Source organism: Bufo gargarizans, chromosome 3, assembly GCF_014858855.1.
Source record: "Bufo gargarizans isolate SCDJY-AF-19 chromosome 3, ASM1485885v1, whole genome shotgun sequence".
NCBI lineage: Eukaryota > Metazoa > Chordata > Amphibia > Anura > Bufonidae > Bufo > Bufo gargarizans.
In genome coordinates this window covers 30,145,519-30,171,981 of record NC_058082.1, presented here as the reverse complement: position 1 = coordinate 30,171,981, position 26,463 = coordinate 30,145,519, and the positions used below count along the sequence as shown (strand labels likewise).

The 26,463-nt window shown below is 46.6% G+C and overlaps 1 protein-coding gene across 2 annotated transcripts in view; it reads right to left on the bottom strand.

Moving 5' to 3' along the window:
* Positions 1-26,218, bottom strand: part of SLC36A4 (solute carrier family 36 member 4) — a 284,195-nt gene extending 257,977 nt beyond the window's left edge. Inside the window, exon 1 of one of the 2 annotated variants that reach the window (XM_044286008.1) lies at positions 26,108-26,218. In XM_044286008.1, the coding sequence (XP_044141943.1) occupies positions 26,108-26,150 (43 nt within the window). In that variant the 5' untranslated portion in view covers positions 26,151-26,218. The remainder of the gene's footprint in view (positions 1-26,107) is intronic. The other variant, XM_044286009.1, reaches the window with a different exon arrangement.
* Between the last annotated feature and the right edge of the window lie 245 nt (positions 26,219-26,463).

Genomic DNA, 26,463 nt, shown 5'->3' with positions numbered 1-26,463 from the left:
GGGGGTGATCAGGGAGTCTATATGGGGTGATCAGGGGTTCATAAGGGGTTAATAAGTGACAGGGGGGGGTGTAGTGTAGTGGTGTTTGGTGGTACTTTACTGAGCTGCCCGTGTCCTCTGGTGGTCGATCCAAACAAAAGGGACCACCAGAGGACCAGGTAGCAGGTATATTAGACGCTGTTATCAAAACAGCATCTAGTATACCTGTTAGGGGTTAAAAAAAAAAAAAAAAAAATCGCATCTCCAGCCTGCCAGCGAACGATCGCTGCTGGCAGGCTGGAGATCCACTCGCTTACCTTCCGTTCCTGTGCGCGCGTTCACAGGAAATCTCGCCTCTCGCGAGATGACGCACGGATGCGTCCAGGAGGAATAAATCAACCGCCTCCCGGACGCATCCGTGCGTTACATGGTCGGGAGGCGGTTAATGCTCGGCCAGGACTTTACTGCCGCGGTTTTCAGTTGCTGTTTGTTTGTGGCCTTTCTGTCTGAAGTTTAGTCATTAACAAGTGAAATGCTCTTTTGGGTTCAGATCCGGCAACTGACATTCAAGAATATTCCACTTCTTTGCTTTAATAAACTCCTGGATTGCTTTGGCTTTATGTTTTGGGTCAGTGTCTATCTGTATTATGAAATGCTGACCAATCAGTTTGGCTGGATTTGAGCGCACAGTATGTCTCTGAAAACCCCAGAATTCACCCGGCTGCTTCTGTCCTGTGTCACATCATCAATAAACACTTAGTGACCCAGTGCCACTGGCAGCCATGCATGCCCACGCCATCACACTGCCTGCGCCGTGTTTTACAGATGGTGGTATGCCTTGGATCATGAGCTGTACCATGCCTTCACCATACTTCTTTCTTTCCATCATTCTGGTAGAGGTTGATCTTGGTTTCATCTGTCCAAAGAATGTTCTTCCAGAAGTGTGCTGTTTTTTTTAGCAAAGTCCAATCTAGCCTTCTTATTCTTGAGGCTGATGAGTGGTTTGCACCGTGCAGTGAACCCTCTGTATTTCCTTTCATGCAGTCTTCTCTTCATGGTAGATTTGGATATTGATACGCCTGTATCCTGGAGAGTGTGATTCACTTGGTTTGCCGTTGTGAAGGGGTTTCTCTTCACCATGGTAATTATACTGCGATCATCCATCACTGTTGTCTTCCGTGGGCGTCCAGGTCTTTTTGCATTGTTGAGGTCACCAGTGCTTGCTTTCTCAGGATGTACAAAACTGTAGATTTTGCCACTCCTAATAGTGTAGCAATTTCTCGGATGGGTTTTTTCTGTTTTCGCAGATGAAGGATGGCTTGTTTCACCTGCATGGAGAGCTCCTTTGACCGCATGTTTTCTTCTCAGCAAAATCTTAAAAATGCAAGCACCATGCCTCAAATCAACTCCAGGCCTTTTATGTGCTTAATTGAGAATGAAATAATGAAGGAATTGCCCACACCTGCCCATGAAACAGCCTTTGAGTCAATTGTCCAATTACTTTTGGTCCTTTTAAAAACAGGGTGCCACATGTAAAGGAGCTGAAACTCCTAAACCCTGCATCCAATTTTAATGTGGATACCCTCAAATGAAAGCTAAAAGTCTGGACTTTATGTCCATTATATAACTATAACTTGAATATATTTTAGTAAACAGGTAATAAAAACAAAATTTCTGCCTCTGTCCAAATATATATGGACCTAACTGTACATTAGATTACTTATCCTGAGTTACATCCTGTATTATACTCCAGAGCTGCACTCACTATTCTGCTGGTGCAGTCACTGTGTACATACTAGAGTTGTTGCGATACCAAATTTTTTATTCGGTTTCGATACCATGAAAAAGTATTGCGATACTCGATACCACACGAAAAAAATAAACCAAAAAAGCCACGTGCATTCTGCATTTTACAAAAAGGCGAATCGCGCAGTTTTTATTTATTTTTTCTGTTTCGGCGTTCACCGCATAGATTTTTTTTATATTTTGAAAGTTTGGACTTTCCTGACGTGGCGATATGTAATATGTTTCTTATTTATACATTTTTTATGTGAAATTGGGAAAGGGGGTGATTCATACTTAATATTTTGGTGGGGGGTTTTTAAACTTTTTTTTTTTTACACTTTTTATTTAATAACTATTTCCCCCCTTAGGGGCCAGAACCAGTTTTATTTTTCATCCCTTGTCCTATGCACCCTGATAGATCTCTATCAGAGTGAATAGGACTTCACACTGTCCCTGCTGCTCTGTGCTCTGTGCACACAGCATCAGGGATGTTACCATGGCAGCCAGGGCTTCAATAGCGTCCTGGCTGCCATGGTAACCGATCGGAGCCCCAGGATTACACTGCTGGGGCTCCGATCAGAAGCTGCCACTGCCACCACCAATGAGGGGGAGGGGACCCTGTGGCCACTGCCACCAATGATTTTAATACTAGGGGGGTTGAGAGGGGCGGGCGCACTGTGCCACCAATGATTTTAATGGGGTGGGGGGGTTGAGAGGGGGGGGTTCACTGCGCCACCAATGATAATTACCCCTTAATACAGGAGGCGGGTACTGGCAGCAAATCAGCGGCAGTTAATCCCTCAGGTGCCGTACCTGAGGGGTTAAATGCCGCTGATCGCAGCTCCCTGTCAGGGGCAGTGTGCCGGCAATGCGATTCTGCTGCCGTCACCCGCCTCCTGTATTATGTGTTAAAGACTACTTTTCCTGGGTCCAGAATTTAAGTATTAGTCTTCACAGAGCGGCGCCCAGCGATGTCCCTGCACTTACTATTATTCCTGGGCGCCGCTCCGTTCGCCCACTGTGCCACATTACTGTCTCCTGCTCCATATGCTAATTACAATCGGAGCAATGGGGAGGAGACAGCAGCTTCTCTAGTGGGCGTTCCTTCTCCCTGACTGTAGCGCTGTCCAATGGCAACGCAGGGAGAAGGAACGCCCACTAAAGAAGCTGCCGTCTCCTCCCCATTGCTCCGATAGTAATTAGCATATGGAGCAGGAGAGGAGACAGTAATGGGGCACAGCGGGCAAACGGAGCGGCACCCAGGAATAATGGTAAGTGCTGGGACATCTCTGGGCGCCGCTCTGTGTAGGAAAAGTCGCATCATTGGTGGCGCAGTGCGCCCGCCCCTCCTCTGCCCCTCTCTTCTCATTGGTGGCAGCGGCAGCACAGGGGCGAGGGAGAGACTGCTTCCTTCTCCCCTGTGCTGCTGAGGGAACATGAGCGCGCTGAGAGCAGCGCGCTCATGTTCAGAGATACTAGACTGCGCAGGAGCGCAGCCCAGTATCGAAAAAAAATGGAAATCCCGGTATCGTATCAATACCGGGACAAAAGTATTGATTGGGTATCGAAATTTTGATACCCGCAACAACCCTAGTACATACATTACTTATCCTGTAAAGATCCTGAGTTACAGCCTGTATTATACTCCAGAGCTATACTCACTATTCTGCTGGTGGAGTCACTGTGTATATACAGTGCTTATTGTCTATTTACTGATCCTAAGTTACAGCCAGTGCTTTATTGCAGAGCTGAACTCACTATTCTGCTGGTTTTCATTGAAAACAGTCAAAAATTATGTCAAGCAGACTAACAACTTAGTTAAAGAGGACCTTTCATTGGTCCAGACATTATAAAATATGTGGCACTTGAGGTAGCAGGGCTCCAGACTAAAGAAAAAAAAATATCAAGGAGCCATTGGCTCCTAACCTGAAAACTTTAGGAGCCAAATTGAAATTTTTTGTCGTCAAATTTAAAATACATATAATTACGGTATAATAATTTTTTTTTAAAAAGACATGTCTTACCTAGGGTGGTCACGATACCAGAATTATGACTCTATTTTGATACCATAACAAAGTATTGCGATACTCGCTACCACGTGAAAAAAAAAAAAAAAAGCTGCGTGCATTCGACATTTTATGGAACGTCTGGACGATAATAGAACAGAATTTTTGTCAGGATAAGGTGACAAAAAAAATGGCAAATTGCACGTTTTGTATATCATTTTTCTGTTATGGCGTTCACCGCATAGGAGATATTTTTTAAATATTTTAATAGTTCGCATCTTTTTGGGTGTGGCGATATGTAATATTTATTTATTGTTTATATATTTTATATGTAAAATTAGGAAAGGGGGTGATTTATACTTAATATTTTGGTGTGTGTTTTTTTTCTTTTTTACTTTTTATTTAATAACCCTTAGGGGCAAGAACCTGGGATCTTTTAATTCTTTGTCCTATTCACCCTGACAGAGATCTATTAGGGTGAATAGGACCTCACACTCTCCATGCTGCTCTGTGCACAGAGCAGCAGGGAGCTGACTATGGTAGCCAGGGCTTTAGCAGCGTCCTGGCTGCCATGGTAACCAATCGGAGCCCCGCAATACACTGCTGGGGCTACGATCAGAACTGCCACCAATGAGGAGGGGAGGGGACCCTGTGGCCACTGCCACCAATGACTATAATAGTTATAATACTGGGCGGGGGAGGGAAGTGCGGTGCACTGCGCCAATAATGAATATAGTTGATGCCTGAATACAAACGCAGGCTGCGGGTGCCGGCCATATCCCATACCTGGCACCCAGCCTCTGACTGCACGCTGCGATCCGCCGCTATTAACCCCTCAGGTGCCGCAGGCATCAACTATATTCATTGGTGGCGCAGTGGCCACAGCCCCTCCCCTCCTTCTCCCTGCTATCAGCCCATTGGTGGCAGCAGCAGTACAGGGGGAGGGACTGCCTCCTTCTGCTCTGTGCTGTTGAGAAGAACATGGGACACACAGCGCGTCCCACGTCAGTTCAACTCCTGTGTGACAGGCAGAGCAGCGGAGGGTCTAGGCGCAAATGGCGACAAGACTACAAAGTCTTGTCGCCATTTTGTCACGGATTGTGTTGCATAAAACTAGAAGACACAAATAAAGATCCGACTGACTTGATCCCAAACTAAGGAACATAAGGGTGAGCCCTATAAAAGCCCTAGAGCTCTCCCTGACTGCTCAGCCCATGCAAAGATCTTTATGATAGATAATTGCATGCCCTCGTACCTAGACTGTGTTCCACCTGAAAACCCTATAATAGTGAGGGGACACGACCACCGGCTCCCTACACTTAATACGGAGGGAGTCAGGGTCACCTAGGATCAAGCCAACAGGAAAACACAAATAAAAGAACAGACTTATCTGAGGAACCAGCAGTTGCAGCATCTAGCAGTGAGCACAATCCAGGAAGTTGTATAAACCGCAAAGTGATGCAGTATGGGAGGGGATATAAAGGGATGCAATCAGTGCAACAAGATGACAGCTGAGAGAGGGAAACGAGATGACAAAACGAAACCAAAACAAAAGAACCTCAAGCAAGAGGTACTGAAGAACGTCTGTCAGAGCTTCTCAGAGATCTGGCGGTGACACATTTTGGTCGCCATCTGGAGCCCTGGGTAGGGCATCAAACTGGGATCTAATAGAGCTTACTATTATTTCAGCACGCCGCTCCATTCACCCACTGTGGCCCCCGTTAATTTTCACGCCTGGTATGCTAATTACTAGTATCAGTGCAATGAGGAGGAGACGCCAGGGTTTCTCTGTGGTCGTATCCTTCTCCCTGGCTGTATCGCTGTCCAATCGCAGCGCAGAACGTCATAGCCAGGGAGAAAAATCTCCTCCTCATTGCACTGATACTAGTAATTAGCATACCAGGAGCGAGAATTAACGGGGGGCCACAGCCAGGGCCGATGCAAGGATTTTTGCCGCCCTAGGCAGAGATCCATTTTGCCGCCCCTCGTGTCACTCACTGACAGACACACACACACACACACACTGACAGACAGACACGCACTCAGACACTCACTGAATGACGTACACATACACTCACTGACAGACACACATACACTCACTGACAGACACACATACACTCACTGACAGACATACACCTACCCACTGAAACACACACACAGAAACTCACTGACAGACAAACACACACATATACTCACTGACATACACACAGACACTCAATGACAGACACACATACATTTACTGACAGAAAGACAGACATAAGCCTCATTCACACGTCAGTGGTTTGTTCACTGATTTCCATCAGTGATTTTGAGCCAAAACCAGGATTGGAGCCTCCACAGAGATCAGGTATAAGGGAAAGATCTGCACCTGTTCTGTGTTTAGAGCCGCACCTGGTTTTGACTCAAAATCACTGAAGGAAATCACTGACGAACACTGACGTGTGAATGAGGCAATACATACACTCACTCACTGACAAATACACAGGCAAACAGACAATCAGTCAAATACTTAAACACTCACCTCCCTGGGGTCCAGTGTGGTGCAGCTCCTCAGTCCCCCAGCGCGCCATTTAGTATGCCGGGGCTGGATTGACGTCATATTCCGGCATCACAGAGGACGCACGAGGGAGGAGTGGGGAGCTGCTAGAACAGCCTCCCTTGCCGCCCGCCTCCTCTCCTCCGGTAATTTACTGGCAGAGCAGGCACCTGCCATCGGGGTAAGCAGATGCCTGCTCTGCCATATTTAAGAAGGACATCCACCTCCTGGCCCCCCTGTAGCGGCGTTGGGGGCGGCTCAAGAGCCGCTCACACAGGGCTGCAGCCCCAGTCAGGGGAGCCCACCAGGGCGCCCCCAGCAGGCCGGTGCCCTAGGCGAACGCCTAGTTCGCCTATATGGTTGCACCATCCCTGTTTGATGTAAAGTATATGGGGGCAGAAAATACAATACACATTATACAGTGTTTTTAAGGGGTGAATACAATAAAAATATATGACCCGTGCAAAGGTCATTGTACAGGGCGGGGAGGAGCTGAGCTGTGCATTGCACAGGGCGGGGAGGAGCTGAGCTGTGCATTGCACAGGGCGGGGAGGAGCTGAGCTGTGCATTGCACAGGGCGGGGAGGAGCTGAGCTGTGCATTGCACAGGGCGGGGAGGAGCTGAGCTGTGCATTGCACAGGGCGGGGAGGAGCTGAGCTGTGCATTGCACAGGGCGGGGAGGAGCTGAGCTGTGCATTGCACAGGGCGGGGAGGAGCTGAGCTGTGCATTGCACAGGGCGGGGAGGAGCTGAGCTGTGCATTGCACAGGGCGGGGAGGAGCTGAGCTGTGCATTGCACAGGGCGGGGAGGAGCTGAGCTGTGCATTGCACAGGGCGGGGAGGAGCTGAGCTGTGCATTGCACAGGGCGGGGAGGAGCTGAGCTGTGCATTGCACAGGGCGGGGAGGAGCTGAGCTGTGCATTGCACAGGGCGGGGAGGAGCTGAGCTGTGCATTGCACAGGGCGGGGAGGAGCTGAGCTGTGCATTGCACAGGGCGGGGAGGAGCTGAGCTGTGCATTGCACAGGGCGGGGAGGAGCTGAGCTGTGCATTGCACAGGGCGGGGAGGAGCTGAGCTGTGCATTGCACAGGGAGGGGAGGAGCCGAGCATTGTACAGGGAGAGGAGGGGCTGAGCTGTGCATTGTACAGGGAGGGGAGGGGCTGAGCAGTGCATTGTACAGGGAGGGGAGGAGCTGAGCTGTGCATTGTACAGGGAGGGGAAGCAGATGAGCTGTGCCCATCAACTACTGTTAATAGTGGCTCCTGTGTTATTTATATATAGGTATTACCTGTCCTTATAATCCACATCAGGAAGTGTCAGCCTATGACAAGGCTCAGTGGTCAGTGTTAAAATTGCTACATTTCAGGATTTTTAATGTACGTAGTGACAATCTGACTGCTTACTTCCTTAAAAGGGTTGTGCGTCTTTAAAAATAGTAAATATTACTATTTAATAGTAAAGACACCAGGAGAATCCTACAGATAATTGCTCATTAGCGCTCATAATAATCCCCAAATGAAAGGACGTCAAAGAGATGATTCTACTGCCGAATATAATACAATGTAATTAATACAGGAAGGCGCGGAGAGCAGAGCCAGGTAGGAAAGTAGACATGGGCTCATTAACATGGATGTAAACACTCAGGCCCCTTTCACACGAGCGAGTAATCCGCGCGGGTGCGATGCGCGAGTTGAACGCATTGAACCCGCACTGAATCCGGACCCATTCATTTCTATGGGGCTGTTCACATGAGCGGTAATTTTCACGCATCACTTGTGCGTTGCGTGAAAATCGCAGCAAGCTCTATTTTGTATATTTTTCACGCAACGCAGGCCCCATAGAAGTGAATGGGGCTGCGTGAAAATCGCAAGCATCCGCAAGCAAGTGCGGATGCGGTGCGATTTTCACTCACGGTTGCTAGGAGACGATCGGGATGGAGACCCGATCTTTATTATTTCCCCTTATAACATGGTAAGGGAGGGGAAGCGAGCCCCAGGCCAGGGAGGGGAGGTGAGCCCTAGGCCAGGGAGGGGAGGCGAGCCCTAGGCCAGGGAGGGGAGGCGAGCCAGAATGTAGGCAAAGCCTGGAGTACCCCTTTAACCACTTCAACCCCGCTAGCTGAAACCCCCTTAATGACCAGGCCACTTTTTACACTTCTGCACTACACTACTTTAACCGTTTATCGCTCGGTCATGCAACTTACCACCCAAATGAATTTTACCTCCTTTTCTTCTCACTAATAGAGCTTTCATTTGGTGGTATTTCATTGCTGCTGACATTTTAACTTTTTTTGTTATTAATCAAAATGTAACTATTTTTTTGCAAAAAAAGTGACATTTTTCACTTTCAGTTGTAAAATTTTGCAAAAAAAACGACATCCATATATAAATTTTTCTCTAAATTTATTGTTCTACATGTCTTTGATAAAAAAAAAAAATGTTTGGGTAAAAAAAATGGTTTGGGTAAAAGTTATAGCGCTTACAAACTATGGTACAAAAATGTGAATTTCCGCTTTTTGAAGCAGCTCTGACTTTCTGAGCACCTGTCATGTTTCCTGAGGTTCTACAATGCCCAAACAGTAGAAAAACCCCACAAATGACCCCATTTTGGAAAGTAGACACCCTAAGGTATTCACTGATGGGCATAGTGAGTTCATAGAACTTTTTTTTTTGTCACAAGTTAGCGGAAAATGATGATTTTTATTTTATTTTGTTTTTTTCTTACAAAGTCTCATATTCCACTAACTTGTGACAAAAAATAAAAACTTCCATGAACTCACTATGCCCATCACAAAATACCTTGGGGTGTGTTCTTTCCAAAATGGGGTCACTTGTGGGGTAGTTATACTGCCCTGGCATTCTAGGGGCCCAGATGTGTCAGAAGAAGTTTGCAATCAAAATCTGTAAAAAATGACCGGTGAAATCCGAAAGGTGCACTTTGGAATATGTGCCCCTTTGCCCACCTTGGCTGCAAAAAAGTGTCACACATCTGGTATCGCCGTACTCAGGAGAAGTTGGAGAATGTGTTTTGGGGTGTCATTTTACATATAACCATGCTGGGTGAGAGAAATATCTTGGTCAAATGCCAACTTTGTATAAAAAAATGGGAAAAGTTGTCTTTTGCCAAGATATTTCTCTCACCCAGCATGGGTATATGTAAAATGACACCCCAAAACACATTCCCCAACTTCTCCTGAGTACGGCGATACCACATGTGTGACACTTTTTTGCAGCCTAGATGCGCAAAGCGGCCCAAATTCCTTTTAGGAGGGCATTTTTAGACATTTGGATCCCAGACTTCTTCTCACGCTTTAGGGCCCCTAAAAAGCCAGGGCAGTATAAATACCCCACATGTGACCCCACTTTGGAAAGAAGACACCCCAAGGTATTCAATGAGGGGCATGGCGAGTTCATAGAAATTATTTTTTTGCATAAGTTAGGCTACTTTCACACTAGCGTTCGATCGGATCCGATCATATTAATGCAGACGGTGGCTCCGTTCATTACGGATCCGTCAGAATTTTTTCTAAGTTATTAATGCAGACGGATCCGTAATGAACGGAGCCACCGTCTGCATTAATATGATCGGATCCGTTCAGAACTTCCAATGTAAAGTCAATGGGGGACGGATCCGCTTGAAGATTGAGCCATATGGTGACATCTTCAAGCGGATCCGTTCCCATTGACTTACATTGTAAGTCTGAACGGATCCGCTCGCCTCCGCACGGCCAGGCGGACAGCTGAACGCTGCAAGCAGCGTTCAGCTGTCCGCCTGTCCGTGCGGAGGCGAGCGGAGCGGAGGCTGAACGCCGCCAGACTGATGCAGTCTGAGCGGATCCGCTCCATTCAGACTGCATCAGGGCTGGACGGAGGCGTTCGGGTCCGCTCGTGAGCCCCTTCAAACGGAGCTCACGAGCGGACCGGCGAACGCTAGTGTGAAAGTAGCCTTAGCATAAGTTTTTTTTTTGTTTTTTCTCACAAAGTCTCACTTTCCGCTATCTTTCATGGACTCAATATGCCCCTCACGGAATACCTTGGGGTTTCTTCATTCCGAAATGGGGTCACATGTGGGGTATTTATACTGCCCTGGCTTTTTAGGGGCCCTACAGCGTGAGAAGAAGTCTGGAATATAAATGTCTAAAAAATGTTACGCATTTGGATTCCGTGAGGGGTATGGCGAGTTCATGTGAGATTTTATTTTTTGGACACAAGTTAGTGGAATATGAGACTTAGTAAGAAAAAACAAACAAAAAAAAATATTTCCGCTAACTTGGGCCAAAAAAATGTCTGAATGGAGCCTTACAGGGGGGGGGTGATCAATGACAGGGGGGTGATCAATGACAGGGGGGTGATCACCCATATAGACTCCCTGATCACCCCCCTGTCATTGATCACCCCCCTGTAAGGCTCCATTCAGACGTCCGTATGATTTTTACGGATCCACGGATACATGGATCGGATGCGCAAAACACATACGGACGTCTGAATGGAGCCTTACAGGGGGGTGATCAATGACAGGGGGGTGATCAATGACAGGGGGGTGATCAGGAAGTCTATATGCGTGATCACCCCCTTGGCATTGATCACCCCCCTGTAAGGCTCCATTCAGACGTCCGTATGTGTTTTGCGGATCCGATCCATGTATCCGTGGATCCGTAAAAATCATACGGACGTCTGAATGGAGCCTTACAGGGGGGTGATCAATGACAGGAGGGTGATCAATGACAGGGGGGTGATCGGGAAGTCTATATGGGTGATCACCCCCTTGTCATTGATCACCCCCCTGTAAGGCTCCATTCAGACGTCCGTATGCGTTTTGCGGATCCGATCCATGTATCAGTGGATCCGTAAAAATCATACGGACGTCTGAACGGAGCCTGAGAGGGGGGTGATCAATGACAGGGGGGTGATCAGGGGTGATCAGTGGTTCATAAAGGGTTAATAAGTGACAGGGGGGGGGGGGGTGTAGTGTAGTGTAGTGTTTTGTGTTACTTTACTGAGCTGCCTGTGTCCTCTGGTGGTCGATCCAAACAAAAGGGACCACCAGAGGAGCAGGTAGCAGGTATATTAGACGCTGTTATCAAAACAGCGTCTAATATACCTGTTAGGGGTTAAAAAAAAAACATCTCCAGCCTGCCAGCGAGCGATCGCCGCTGGCAGGCTGGAGATCCACTCTCTTACCTTCCGTTCCTGTGAGCGTGCGCGCGTTCACAGGAAATCTTGGCTCTCGCGGGAGGACGCGTATATGTGTCCACCCAGAAGAGCAGGGCCGCCGGCAGGACGCAATCCTGCGTACGGCGGTCCTGGAGCGGTTAAAGGGGTTATCCAAACTATAAAACATGCCCCCCAATTCCCAGGCCCATCATATAGATTATACTTACCCCACTCCCTGTCATCCACGTGGCTCCTGGACCTGCTATTGGCTGCTTCCCCCGTTGCCGGATTTTTTGATTCGCGTAACGGGGAGAGGCAGTGGCGGCCGTGCGGGATCAGGAGCGATGCGGATGACGGGGAGCGAGGCAAGTATAATCTATATAAGGGAGCATTCACACGACCATGTTGGTTTTGCGGTCCGCAAATCACGGATCCATGTGTTCCGCATGTCTTCAGTTATCTTTCCGTTTCTGTTCCGTAAGTCCGTATAATACGGACGTGGTGCTTCCGTGTGTCATCCGTTTTTCACAGTCCGCAAAAAACTGAAATGGGGTTTCCTAGAATGTTTTCAGTCCAGGGTCCGCAAAAAACGGATGACATACGGATGCATTTCCGTGTGCTATCCGTTTTTTTAACAGACCCAATGACTTTCTATGGGGCCACGGACCGCAATTTGCGGCCAAGTATAGGACATGTTTTAAAATAAAAGCAACGGACACATGGAACGGACAGCACACGGATGACAATGAAAGGCATTCCGTAATTTTTACGGACCCATAGATATGAATGGGTCCGTACACTGTCCGCAAAAATTGCGGAACGGACGCGGAAGAAAAACACGGTCATGTGAATGCTCCCTAAGGGTCATGTTTTATAGCTTGGATAACCCATTTAAAGAACTATTTGTTCTATTTTCTTATTATTTATTCCCTGTGTATATTTGCATGGAACGGACAGCACACGGACCTGGTGCTTCCGTGTGTCACCCGTTTTTCACGGTCCGCAAGAAACTGAAATGGGACCGATATGGGGTTTCCTAGAATGTTTTCAGTCCAGGGGTCCGCAAAAAACAGATGACATACGGATGCATTTCCGTGCGGTATCCGTTTTTTACGGACCCAATAACTTTCTATGGGGCCATGGACCCATATTTTTACTATTTTTATCCAACATACCGCCCCCTAAGTATAATATTTTTCATTTTTTATTTATATTATGATTAATTTTTTTATTGCATTTATTTTTATTCCTATTAATATTAAAGAAACATTAGTTCTAATTGTTCTATAGTTTCCCTTTTTTGTTATATTTTTACCATTCTATCCCCGTTATTATTATTTTGAAATTCGCACTATTTTTTACGACACTTTTTTAATCTCTTCCCCTTTTATTGAACATGGTTGTTCCATCCGTTGCACATTAGCACAACGCATTTGTTCTTTCCGCTATTTCCATGGTGAGATCCATTCATCCCCTTCAGACGCTGTAAAACATCTGCGCGGTTACCGGCGGCCCCGGACGCCACATTGTCTTATTACATCAATCAGAAATCAGCGTTTTTACTTTCTCATTAAAACATCGAAATGCTGAATTAGAAGTTAAAAATAATTGGGGAAAAAAAGGAAGAAATTTCATTAAGGAGCCTTCGTGCAAACTTTAATTTCTTCCTTAGGAGATAAGACTGCGGGATTTTTTTTTCAGGTTCAGAAATTCTCCTGACTGAAGAGTTCAAAAGAAAAATACTCGCCGCCTGCAAAACTAAACTCCAATAAGTACAAATTAAATTGGCACAAAAAAATAAATAAAAGTTGTGCGCAAACAAATTGTGAGGCATCGGTTTGTATCTAGTTTAAAGGGATTGTCCGCCTTCTGCCTAAAGGGATAGGTCAGCGATATCAGTGGGGGTCCGACACCCACCTTCCCAGCTCAGTGACACCACGTACATCATTCACATGGCCTATGACAGAAGAGATGTCGGATGCGCGAGCAAGTGGATTAAGGTGAGTTAAATTCGTTTCTTTTTTAACCCCTCCAGCGCTATTGTACTATGCATTCTGTATTCAGAATGCTATTATTTTCCCTTATAACCATGTTATAAAGGGAAAATAATACAATCTACAGAACATCAATCCCAAGCCCGAACTTCTGTGAAGAAGTTCGGGTACCAAACATGGCGATTTTTCTCACGCGTGTGCAAAACGCATTACAATGTTTTGCACTCACGCAGAAAAATCGCGCATGTTCCCGCAACGCACCCGCACCTTTTCCCGCAACGCCCGTGTAAAAGAGGCCTTATAGGTGCGGGTCCCACCGCTGGGACCCGCACCTATATCGGTAATAGAGCCCTGCAAGGTGGTGGCTGGAAGACTATGGTCCTGCCACCACCAAGCCGGCTCCCCATAGAAATGAATGAGAGTGTACCGCGCATGACTGGCCACCGCTCCCATTCCTTCTATGGACTCAACTGAAATATTTTCGCCGGACCCATAGAAAATGAATGGAGGGCAGCTGTGCATGCGCAGGGAGCCCTCCTTCACCTTTTGGGCTCCGTTCTCTATATACAGTCATGTGAAAAAATTAGGACACCCTTTGAAAGCATGTGGTTTTTTGTAACATTTTTAATAAAAGGTTATTTCATCTCCGTTTCAACAATACAGAGAGATTAAAGTAATCCAACTAAACAAAGAAAACTGAAGAAAAGTCTTTTCAAGATCTTCTGTAAATGTCATTCTACAAAAATGCCTATTCTAACTGAGGAAAAAGATAGGACACCCTCACATGTATTCCCTCTTAAATTGGCTCAGATCTCACACAGGTATATCACACCAGGTGCACATAATTAGTAGATCGTTACTCTGCATGTTGAATGAGGCTTGCCCTATTTAAACCTCAGACATTTAGTTTGGTGTGCTCCTGACTGTTGAAGTGAGAGTGAGCACCATGGTGAGAGCAAAAGAGCTGTCAGAGGACTTCAGAAAAAAGATTGTAGCAGCCTATGAGTCTGGGAAGGGATTTAAAAAGATCTCAAAAGATTTTGAAATCAGCCATTCCACTGTCCGGAAGATAGTCTACAAGTGGAGGGCTTTCAAAACAACTGCCAACATGCCCAGGACTGGTCGCCCCAGCAAGTTCACCCCAAGAGCAGACCGCAAGATGCTAAAAGAGGTCTCCAAAAACCCTAAAGTGTCATCTCGAGAACTACAGCAGGCTCTGGCTACTGTTGATGTAGAAGTACATGCCTCTACAATCAGAAAGAGACTGTACAAGTTTAACTTGCATGGGAGGTGTGCAAGGAGGAAACCTTTGCTTTCCAAGAGAAACATCGAGGCCAGACTGACATTTCCCATTGATAAAGTTGACAAAGACCAGGACTTCTGGAATAATGTTCTTTGGACAGATGAGTCCAAAATTGAATTATTTGGACACAACAGCAGAGGACATGTTTGGCGTAAACCTAACACAGCATTCCAAGAAAAGAACCTCATACCAACTGTGAAGCATGGAGGTGGAAGTGTCATGGTTTGGGGCTGCTTTGCTGCAGCAGGACCTGGTCAGCTCACCATCATAGAATCCACGATGAATTCTACTGTGTATCAGAAGGTGCTTGAAGAACATGTGAGACCATCAGTTAGAAAATTAAAGCTGAAGCGGAACTGGACCATGCAACATGACAATGACCCAAAACATACTAGTAAATCAACCAAAGATTGGCTGAAAAAGAAGAAATGGAGAGTCCTGGAATGGCCAAGTCAAAGTCCAGATTTGAATCCCATTGAGATGCTGTGGGGTGACTTGAAAAGGGCTGTACGTGCAAGAAACCCCTCAAACATCTCACAGCTGAAAAAGTTCTGCATTGAGGAGTGGGGTAAAATTTCCTCAGAACGATGTCGAAGACTGGTAGATGGCTACAAGAACCGTCTCACTGCAGTTATTTCAGCCAAAGGAGGTAACACTCGCTATTAGGGGCAAGGGTGTCCTATCTTTTTCCTCAGTTAGAATAGGCATTTTTGTAGAATGACATTTACAGAAGATCTTGAAAAGACTTTTCTTCAGTTTTCTTTGTTTAGTCGGATTACTTTAATCTCGCTGTATTATTGAAACGGAGATGAAATAACCTTTTATTAAAAATGTTACAAAAAACCACATGCTTTCAAAGGGTGTCCTAATTTTTTCACATGACTGTAGGTGCGGGTCCTAGCGGTGGGACCCATACCTATAAGACAATGGGGGCATATCCTAGCGATATGACCCCATTGTCTATGATGAAAAAAAACCTTTATAGGCTATGTACACCTTTTGGGGGCACTTTTTTTTTTATTATTGCATTGTACTAATTTTGAGCTAAAAATAATTTTTTGAATTGGTCTTTATTAAAAATGTGGCTTCCTTAATTTCTTTACAGAAACGAGATGTCCTAGTAGCACCCTTTAGGCCCCTTTCACACAGGCGAGTTTTCCGTGCGGGTGCGATCCGTGCGGCGAACGTATGGCACCCGCACTAAATCCTGACCCATTCATTTCTATGGGGCTGTGCACATGAGCGATGTTTTTAACGCATCACTTGTGCGTTCAGTTGAAATCGCAGCATGCTCTATATTGTCCGATTTCGACGTGACGCAGGCCCCATAGAAGTGAATGGGGTGTGTGAAAATCGGATGGCATCCGCAAGCAAGTACGGATGCCGTGCGATTTGCACGCACGGTTGCTAGGAGACGATCGGGATGGAGACCCGATCATTATTATTTTCCCTTATAACATGGTTATAAGGGAAAATAATAGCATTCTGAATACAGAATGCATAGTAAACCAGCGCTAGAGGGGTTAAAAAAAATAAAATAAAAATTAACTCACCTTAGTCCACTTGCTCGCGAAGCCCGGAATCTCCTTCTGTATCCTCTGCGCTGAAGTTGAACAGGACCTGGGGTGAGCTGCTCCATTAAATATCGGTTAAGGCCAAAAAAATTGGGGACCTTCCAGACTCTATGAAAGAGGCAATTATAACACTTATTCCAAAAAAAGGCAAAGAACAACTGGATCCGGGATCATATAGGCCAATATCACTTTTAAATACCGATGTTAAAATCTTGGCAAAAGTTTTGGCCGATAGGCTCTCAAAGGTGGTTAAAGGTATAATAAATATAGATCAAACCGGTTTTATACCAGGTAGAACGATATACTCAAACATAAGAAGGCTATATCTAAATATCGAAGCCAATAGAACATAAGCGGGGGAGAAAGCTGTATTATCATTGGACGCCCAAAAGGCATTTGACTGTATTGTATGGGAATATTTATGGGCAGTATTAAAAAGGGTCGGTATAGGGGAAGGATTTATAAGATGGATACAGTTAATATATCAGGATCCGCAGGCCAGAGTGATGGTGGATGGGAGCTTGTCCCTGCCCCTTGCCCTATCTCGGGGCACTAGGCAGGGATGCCCTCTCTCTCCATTATTATTCGCTATCGCGATTGAACCTATGGCATGTATAATAAGAAATGATGGGGAAATTAAAGGTTTTCACTATGAGGGTGGGGAAGAAAAATTGTTAATGTACGCGGACGATATTTTGCTATTTATGCACAATACTGGAGACCAGTTTAATAGAGTTATAGATATAATAGATAAGTTTGGTTGTTTTTCTGGAGTAAATATTAATTGGGGGAAATCACATATGCTGATGTTGGGAGATGCACAACCACAGGGGTCTTTGAAGGTTCAGGTGTTGGGAAAACAAGAAAACTTTAAATATTTAGGGATACAAATTTCTGGAGACATAGGAGAATATGAAAAATTAAATGTACTTCCCCTAATAAAAGAACTTAGGACTAAAATACATGTCTGGCGTAGATTACCAATTTCAATACAGGGTCGGGTAAATTTAATAAAAATGGTCTTTCTTCCAAAAATATTATATGTCCTTCAAAATGCCCCAATCAGATTGTCGCAGGACACTTTTAGATTACTGGATAGTTTAATGGGTGATTTCCTCTGGAAGGGTAAGACTGCGAGAATAAAAAGAGAGATACTTCAGCTCCCAGTGAAAGAAGGTGGACTCGCAGTTCCGAATTGTTTTTTTTATTATATAATCACGCAATATGCTCAAATAAAGAGTAGCTTAGATGGTTTGGTGGGTAGGCAGGTGGTAAACAGATTGGGATGGAAAGATGAATGGAACTTTTTAGAAGTATTGGAATCAGGCACCTTGGGGAGAAATAGTATTGGAAATAGAGTTTTAAATTTAACGGAATACATATGGGTGGAGATTAAAAAAATACTAGAGATTAAAGGGTTTTTGCAATACACACCTTTATGGAAAAACATCAACCTTAAAGAACTGCAGGGGATTAAGATGTACCGTATTTTTCGCCGTATAAGACGCACCGGCGTATAAGACGCACCTAGGTTTTTGGGGAGGAAAATAAGAAAAAAAATATTTTTAACCAAAAGGTGTGCTGTGGGTTTGGAACTAGGTGGTCTGTGGATGGCACTATTACTGGGGATCTGTGGATGACGGACACTGTTATGGGGGGATCTGTGGATGACGGACACTGTTATGGGGGGATCTGTAGATGACGGACACTGTTATGGGGGGATCTGTGGATGACTGACACTTATGGGGGGATCTGTGGATGACGGACACTTATGGGGGGGATCTGTGGATGACGGACACTGTTATGGGGGGAACTGTGGATGACGGACACTTATGGGGGGATCTGTGGATGACGGACACTGTTATGGGGGGAACTGTGGATGACGGACACTGTTATGGGGGGAACTGTGGATGACGGACACTGTTAGGGGGGAACTGTGGATGACGGACACTGTTAGGGGGGAACTGTGGATGACGGACACTGTTAGGGGGGAACTGTGGATGACAGACACTGTTAGGGGGGAACTGTGGATGACAGACACTGTTATGGGGGGATCTGTGGCTTTCACTGTTACAGGGGGATCTGTGGCTGGCACTGTTACAGGGGGGGATCTGTGGATGGCACTGTTATACATGTGTCATCCACAGACCCTCCCAGCCCATAACTGTGCCATCCACAGATCCCCCGCCGCTCCTGTATACTAATATCATATGTCTTATTCAATTAATAGTTTTTAAATATGCCTCTTTATTCCTAAAAGTACCTTAAATCCGAAGCGCTTCAGTACAATGCCGGCAGGCCGGGCAGCCGGCGCGGCGCGTCACTCACTGACGTCACTTGCCTGCGCCGCCTGCTTCATTCATAAAGTAGGCGGCGCAGGCACGTGACATCAGGGAGTTACGCTGCCGCCCGCCCAGCCTGCATACTACTGAAGCGCTAAGGATTTAAGGTACTATTAAGCATAAAGGGGCATATTTAATAACCATTCATTGAATATGACATATTTTATTAGTACACCGGAGCGGCGGGGCGGGCCTTTAGTACAGTGACTGCACCGCCCCGCCGCTATTGCCGGCCCCAGCTCCTCCTCCCAGTCCCTCCCCGAGTCCCCGCTCGCTTTACATCGCTGCCAGCGATGTAAAACTGACTGCATTCGCCGTATAAGACGCAGGGGCATTTCTCCCCCATTTTGGGGGAAGAAAAAGTGCGTCTTATACGGCGAAAAATACGGTATATAAATTGGGAAAAAAATGGGATGAAATATTTAAACCAGATATTTGAACAGGGTAAATTGAAGGATTTTAATACAATGGTTAGAGAGTTTGGTATACCGCATAAGGACTTATATAAATATTTTCAGCTTAGGAATGCATTGAGGTCAGCTATGCAAGAGGAAAAATATAAGGTGGAAAGATCTGTGCTATTGTATAAATTCACTAATGTGAGTGAAAGAGGAGGTATAACGGCAAAAAGATATAAGATATTGATGGATGGAAAAAAGAAACGGGTTACAATATTAGCTAGGAAAAAATGGGAGAACGAACTCCAATTTTTTACGGAAGAAAAATGGAAAGACGCATTAAAGAACTATTCTCGAGTTTCAAACAGAGGTTCACATAAGATTTCACAATTTTTTGTAGTTCATAGGCTGCATAGATCCCCATGGATATTGAAAAGAATGGGTGTTAGAGCCTCGGACGATTGTGTAAAATGTGGGGGAGAGAGAGCTGACTTAATGCATTGTTTCTGGAGATGCCCCAGATTGTTTAGATATTGGACAGAAATAACAGATACTATATATCGAATTTTGAAGGTTCAAATATCAGAAGATCCCATGACTTGTATCCTGGGGGCAACCGAACACTTGGGTCTAAATAGAGATATAAGTATGGTCCTGAGTAAGGTGCTATTTCAAGCCAGACTCTTAATACTTAAGAAATGGGTAGGTGCTGACCTTCCAACAGTTTGGCAGTGGAAAAAAGCAGTGGATGATATGATTAAAGAAGAACGGGTGATGGAGGGCCATAGTAGTAAAGAAAAAACTATGGATGAAATATGGAAGAGGTGGTTACCTTAGGGCTGGATAGATACATAATTTTATTTTTTTTGTTTGTTTTTTTTCTTTTCTTTTTTTCTTTCACACGTCTCCCTCTCCCACTCCCCAAGGGAGGTGGGAGGGGGGGTAATTGGGGAGTAAAAAATATTTGTATATGTATGGAATAAGATTGGAATGTCCTCTCTATTTCGATTGTTCAAGAATGTAATTTGTATCCAATCTATTGATGAGGAATTTTGTGAAGATGGAAATAAAGACATAATTATAAAAAAAAAAAAAAAATATCGGTTAAGGACCTTCGATGACGTCACTCCGGTCATCACATGGTCTTTTACCATGGTGAATCACCATGGTAAAAGATCATGTGACGTACCATGTGATGACCGGAGTGACGTCATCGAAGGTCCTTAACCGATATTTAATGCTCACCCCAGGTCCTGTTCAGCAGAGGAGACACAAGGAGATGCCGGGCTTCGCGAGCAAGTGGACTAAGGTGAGTTAAATTATTTTTAATTTTTTTTAACCCCTCTAGCGCTGGTTTACTATACATTCTGTATTCAGAATGCTATTATTTTCCCTTATAACATGGTTATAAGGGAAAATAATACAATCTTCAGAACATCAATCACAAGCCCGAACTTCTATGAAGAAGTTCGGGTTTGGGTACCAAACATGCGTGATTTTTCTCACGTGAGTGCAACGCACGACAATGTTTTGCACTTGCGCAGAAAAAAATCGCGCATTTTCCCGCAACGCACCCGGCTCTTATCCGGGCAAAAAAACTGACGCCCGTGTGAAAGAGGCCTTAGAGTTTCTCTCTTTTCTGTCAGACCAGGAGCTGACAGGCTCCTTATCTCTGCTCTCTGACCTTATAAACACTCATTTTAGCTCAGTCCTTATCTTACTGATGTGAATGAATGTGGCTTAAATAAGTGTTTATGATGTCTTAGTAGTGTAAGTAGGCACAAGGAATCATCGTGGATGATAGGTACGTGTCACCGAGGTTCCTGGCCTTGGTGGCGTGAGAGACTGTTTTTGTGTGTCAGCAGCAGTTGCTCCCCTGGTACGGTCCACGGAGTATACTGGCCGGAAAGTCTGGGTCATGTGCTTCCATGGAGACTTAAAAGACTATCCCAGCGCCCTGGTGTCTCTAACCACAGGGGCCGGCTGGTGGACTCACGAAGTGGCAGTTCCCACAAATTTACACTATGAACTTATAATAGGGAGAGACTTCCCGGCACTGAGGCCTGCTACGAAAGTGACTGATACCCATGAGACAGGGGTAACCCCAGCAGAGTGGCCTGGCTCCAGGGGGAGGCCAGAACCCTGGGAACCCGAGGCCGAATGGCCAGCAGTAGGGGTGACTGCCACTTCGATGGAAAAGGGGGGGCAACCCCACTAAATGTAATGGTGGGAGATGTAGAGGACTTGCCTCCGGGGCCTGAGCTGGCCGACTTTAAAGTATAACTGTCGTATTTTCTTTTTTAGGAGTATTGGATTGTGGTGATTAATATCTCCTTGGTGGCCCTATTTCAACTTTTCACTGTGTACTCAATTACCCCTTAATTCCACAGTTTTGTTCCCTGTACTGCCTGCTTTTACCTGTGCTTAAAATCAGGTTGCCTGGCATGGTCCGTCTATGTGTTGAAGGACGGAGCACGCAGAAGCTCGCAGCGTCCAAGGTCACATTACTGACAGCCGGGGACTGTAAGTAAATGATTAAAGCCAGGTCCTCCCCAGCAGCTGATAACAGTGCCTGGGCTGTGTGCACTTCTCCCCGTCCCTGCGCTTGGCAGACGCTCCCTCACTCAGCAGAGCTGGAGAATGCAGAGTTGAAGCAGCGCAGACCAGGGAAGGGAGATCTGCCGTCTGCTCAGTGTATAAATGAAAGCAACATGTGGTAAGAGGACCCCTTTGTGCTGCAGGAGATTAACTCTTTAGGGGGGAGGGCTCTGGTTACTGACACTTTTGGGGGGCTATTGTTACTGGCTAGTGAGGGCAGGCGGGATTAGCCTCAGGGGGAGGGCAGTGGCGGCCATCTTAACTGAATAGTGAGATTGCAGTTTTATGCAGACTGGTTGCTAAGGGCTGAATCTTATTAAATATGGGGTAAGTCAGTCTAATAGTAACTGATCCTGGAACATCATGTTATTAGTAACTACATATATAAAAATTGAAATTAGGGTCTAAGTGTGACAGTTATCCTTTAATGTCTCTGGGGATAATTTTGGTACTGCACAACACAGAGACCCAACCTTATCCCGAGCTTGGGGAAATGCATTAATAGTAGATGGTGAACCACAACAACCAGGAGCGAATCGCGATGGACCTCGAAGGCCCAGGACCGAAGTTCCGACGACGGAACTCTATGCCGGAAAAGAAATACGCAAGTGTGAAAGAGCCCTAAATTACAAGGTACACCAGCCAGGGAGGCGAAAGCAAGTGTACAAGGTACACTTCAAAGTGACATTTTGTTTTTGCTTTATGCGTGAATAAACACAGAAGTTTGATTTAAGAACTGGTAGTTTGCCTCTGTACTGCGTCCGCACACCCCGTCTACCAGAGCGATTCCCCACACTAGTTTAGAGGTCAGGTTTATTAGATGACCGGCACAAAGTGAAAGTACTGGTCACACAGATAGAAAAACTGTTAACCGTAATATTTTTTGTAAAGGCCAATTGAAAAAATATTTTTTTGCCAAAAATGAGCAACATGCAATCATAAAAAAAAATTGCCTGGGAAGGTGTACATAGCCTTTAAAATTTTTAACTGAGCACGTGTGACCACCTCAGTGAGGTAGGCGGAGAAACAAGGAAAAGAACAAACAGCAGGTGGCGCTATACAGGTACATTTTATTGAATAACTTTGCGGCTATACTAAAGTTTTTAACTACAAGCAATTACAAAAGTATTGAGATCCAGATGCTGGCCTAAAAAAAAAAAATATAGAAAATTTTTCATGGCACAAGCCCTTGAAATCTTAAGTGACAAATCAAAGAAATCAAAGTGTCTGTCGCTACACTAAATGATCAGAAGGGCTACCATTAGCAGGATCGACCCTACTAAACCAGGCACAATGCCTGGTAGGGCTGATCCTGCTGAGTAAAAGCATACATCTCTTATATAAACCACTGGCGCCGTTCGTGTGCACTTTAAGTTTTCATTATAATGCAAATGAGGCGCCCAGTGCACCGAAGTGGAAGGCAGGAAGTCCTCCTTAGGCTACTTTCACACTAGCGTTCGGCTGTCCGCTCGTGAGCTCCGTTTGAAGGGGCTCACGAGCGGACCCGAACGCTTCCGTCCAGCCCTGATGCAGTCTGAATGGAGCGGATCCGCTCAGACTGCATCAGTCTGGCGGCGTTCAGCCTCCGCTCCGCTCGCCTCCGCACGGACAGGCGGACAGCTGAACGCTGCTTGCAGCGTTCGGGTGTCCGCCTGGCCGTGCGGAGGCGTGCGGATCCGTCCAGACTTACAATGTAAGTCAATGGGGACGGATCCGTTTGAAGATGCCACAATATGGCTTAATCTTCAAGCGGATCCGTCCCCCATTGACTTTACATTGAAAGTCTGGACGGATCCGTCCGAGGCTATTTTCACACTTAGCTTTTATATGCCAAAATAATGCAGACGGATCCGTTCTGAACGGAGCCTCTATCTGCATTATTATGAGCGGATCCGTTCAGAACGGATCCGATCGAACGCTAGTGTGAAAGTAGCCTTAGCTCCGACACTTTCCCTCAATTACCATTCCCTCCTCGACTTGACTGACAGGGGCAGGATTCTCATCTGGCTCTGTAATCCCACGCCTGTGCCATGACCTGTGGAATCTGCGCTGATGGGGAAGCCAAAGTAAATGTACCGCATATGAGCCAATAGTCTACACTACAGCGCAAGCGAGGGATTACAGGACCAGGAGAGACGCCTGGTCTGCCAGTCATGGGGAGGGGGAGCTGACATTTTTTTTTTATTGTGTATTTTTTATTTTGACTTGATTTTTTTTTACATTTATTTTGTCTTTACTATGATCAATGCCAGGATTGGATTTTCCGCAGACACTCGGGCCGGAGCGGGTCACTCCCAGCCACAGTCCCAATGGTGCGGTAAGACATCACGGATGATGTACGGATTCATAATGGAACTACATCCCGTCAAACACACCTCCTCCCATTTTGGCATGGATAAAATCAGTAACTCTGCTTGCTGAAAATTAGTGGAGGACAGAAACAAATTTCTAAAAATGATGCATTTAGGCCTCATTCGCACGTCGGTGAATGACTGACGTGTGTTGTCCGTGTTCTCCATGGAAAAATCACAGAAACGTGCGCCACTACGGTCCGTGATGCAAACCAAACAAGCCCGTTGAAGTCTATAGGCTCATGCATACGTATGGATCCGCAAAAAAAAACAAAAAAAAACGGAAAGTATTCCATATGCCTTCCGTTTCCATATTTCCGTTCAAAGATAGAACATGTCCTATTATTGTCCGCATAATGGACAAGGATAGTACTGTTCTATTAGAGGCCAGATGTTCCGTAAAAAACAGAATGCACACGGATGTCATTTGTATTTTTTGCGGATCCGTTTTTTTACTGAAAAAGCCATACAGTCGTGTGCATGAGCCCTATGGGTCTGTGAAAAACCACTGACACACACAGACGGCATCGGTGTTCTGCTCTGGAAATTCATTTTCAGCTGAGCAGCATCCGCAGACTATGGATGACACAGGGAGGGTAAAAAACGGACGTCAAAAGGACAGGGAAATGTGAACGAGCCCTAACAGCTGTCATTTCCCTGTTCATGTCTCAGTATATTATTTATCAGTAACATCTGGATAAGGCCTCATGCACACAACCTATTTGTTTGGCGGTCCGCAAGACGCAAATCCGTAAAACACAGACTTCAGCCGTATGCGTCCCGCACTTTGCCATCGTCCTCGTCCTGCCCCATTGTAAAAATGCCTGTATTTGTCCTCAAAGCAGAGAAGAATAGGACATTTTTATTTTATTTTTTTGGTAGGGTGACATCCACTTGTCCGTTTTTTTGCAGCCGCATTGAAATTAATGGGTCCATGTGCGATCTGCAGAAAATGCAGATCGGACGCGGACCAAAAATACGGTTGCGTGCATGAGACCTAACAGTCTAATAATCTGGAGTCCTCAGGACCAACAAACTGCCGGAGTATCGAACATGTAGAACTATGGCTCCGAGAGTCAAGGTAATAAAGATGGCAGAAACGCGTCGCTGTTTAGTCCCTGTATTACAAATGCCACACCCGGCCCTCTCGCGAACTTAGATCACCAGGGGACTCAATAAAGATGGCGCCTGTAGAATAGTGATCAGTGTGATCCAGCGTATGTACAATGGAAGGAGCAGTAGTAGGGGACTGTAGGGAGCGGCGACTGCAAGGAGCGGCGACAGGGGACTGCAGGGAGCGGCGACTGCAAAAAGTGGCGACAGGGGACTGCAGAGAGCGGCGACTGCAAAAAGTGGCGACAGGGGACTGCAGAGAGCGGCGACTGCAAAAAGTGGCGACAGGGGACTGCAGAGAGCGGCGACTGCAAGGAGCGGCGACAGGGGACTGCAGAGAGCGGCGAGACAAGGGACAGCAGGGAGCGGTGACAGCAGGGAGCCGCGAGACAGGTGGCTGCAGGGAGCGGCGACTGCAAGGAGCGGCGAGACAAGGGACAGCAGGGAGCGGCGACAGCAGGGAGCCGCGAGGGAGGGGGCTGCAGGGAGAGGGAGGGGGCTGCAGGGAGAGGGAGGGGGCTGCAGGGAGCCGCGAGGGAGGGGGCTGCAGGGAGCCGCGAGGGAGGGGGCTGCAGGGAGCCGCGAGGGAGGGGGCTGCAGGGAGCCGCGAGGGAGGGGGCTGCAGGGGGCTGCAGGGAGCCGCGAGACGGGGGGCTGCAGGGAGCCGCGAGACGGGGGGCTGCAGGGAGCCGCGAGACGGGGGGCTGCAGGGAGCCGCGAGACGGGGGGCTGCAGGCTGCAGCGAGACGGGGGGCTGCAGGGAGCCGCGAGACAGGGTGCTGCAGGGAGCCGTGAGACAGGGGACAGTGGAGCTGTCATACTGCAGCACTGTATAGAAAGCTGTGACAGCAGGCTGGAGTGACAGATGGACGGGTACATTAGAAAGCAGAGGTAAGCGGCCGGCACAAGACGAGTACTGCAGTACACCATCGGAATGCCAGCGAGCAGTTACCGGCCGGCTCTCCGGTCTCCCTACCTATGTCCTCCCCTCGCTGGAAGTCGCCGGTTTCTGTCTTCATCTTTCCGCCTCTGGAAACTCCGCCACATCCCCCGAATCCAATCGCCAATCCTACTAGACAGCACTGCGCAGCCGCCCACTCCTTACCACGCCCATCTCCACGTGGGTGCTCACAACAACCACGCCCCCTATCCCCACTTACCTGTCATAGTAAAGTAGCGGGAACGTAGCTCCGCCCACCTGTGGCATTATTAGGCTCCCACGTGGTTGTGTGTCCGTCAGGAGGGCGGACTTCAGCGGTGACGTCACCGAATCATGTGACTCAGTCTGGCACTATTTATTCATTCCCTGGCGGTTTCCTGTCACCCTGCCGC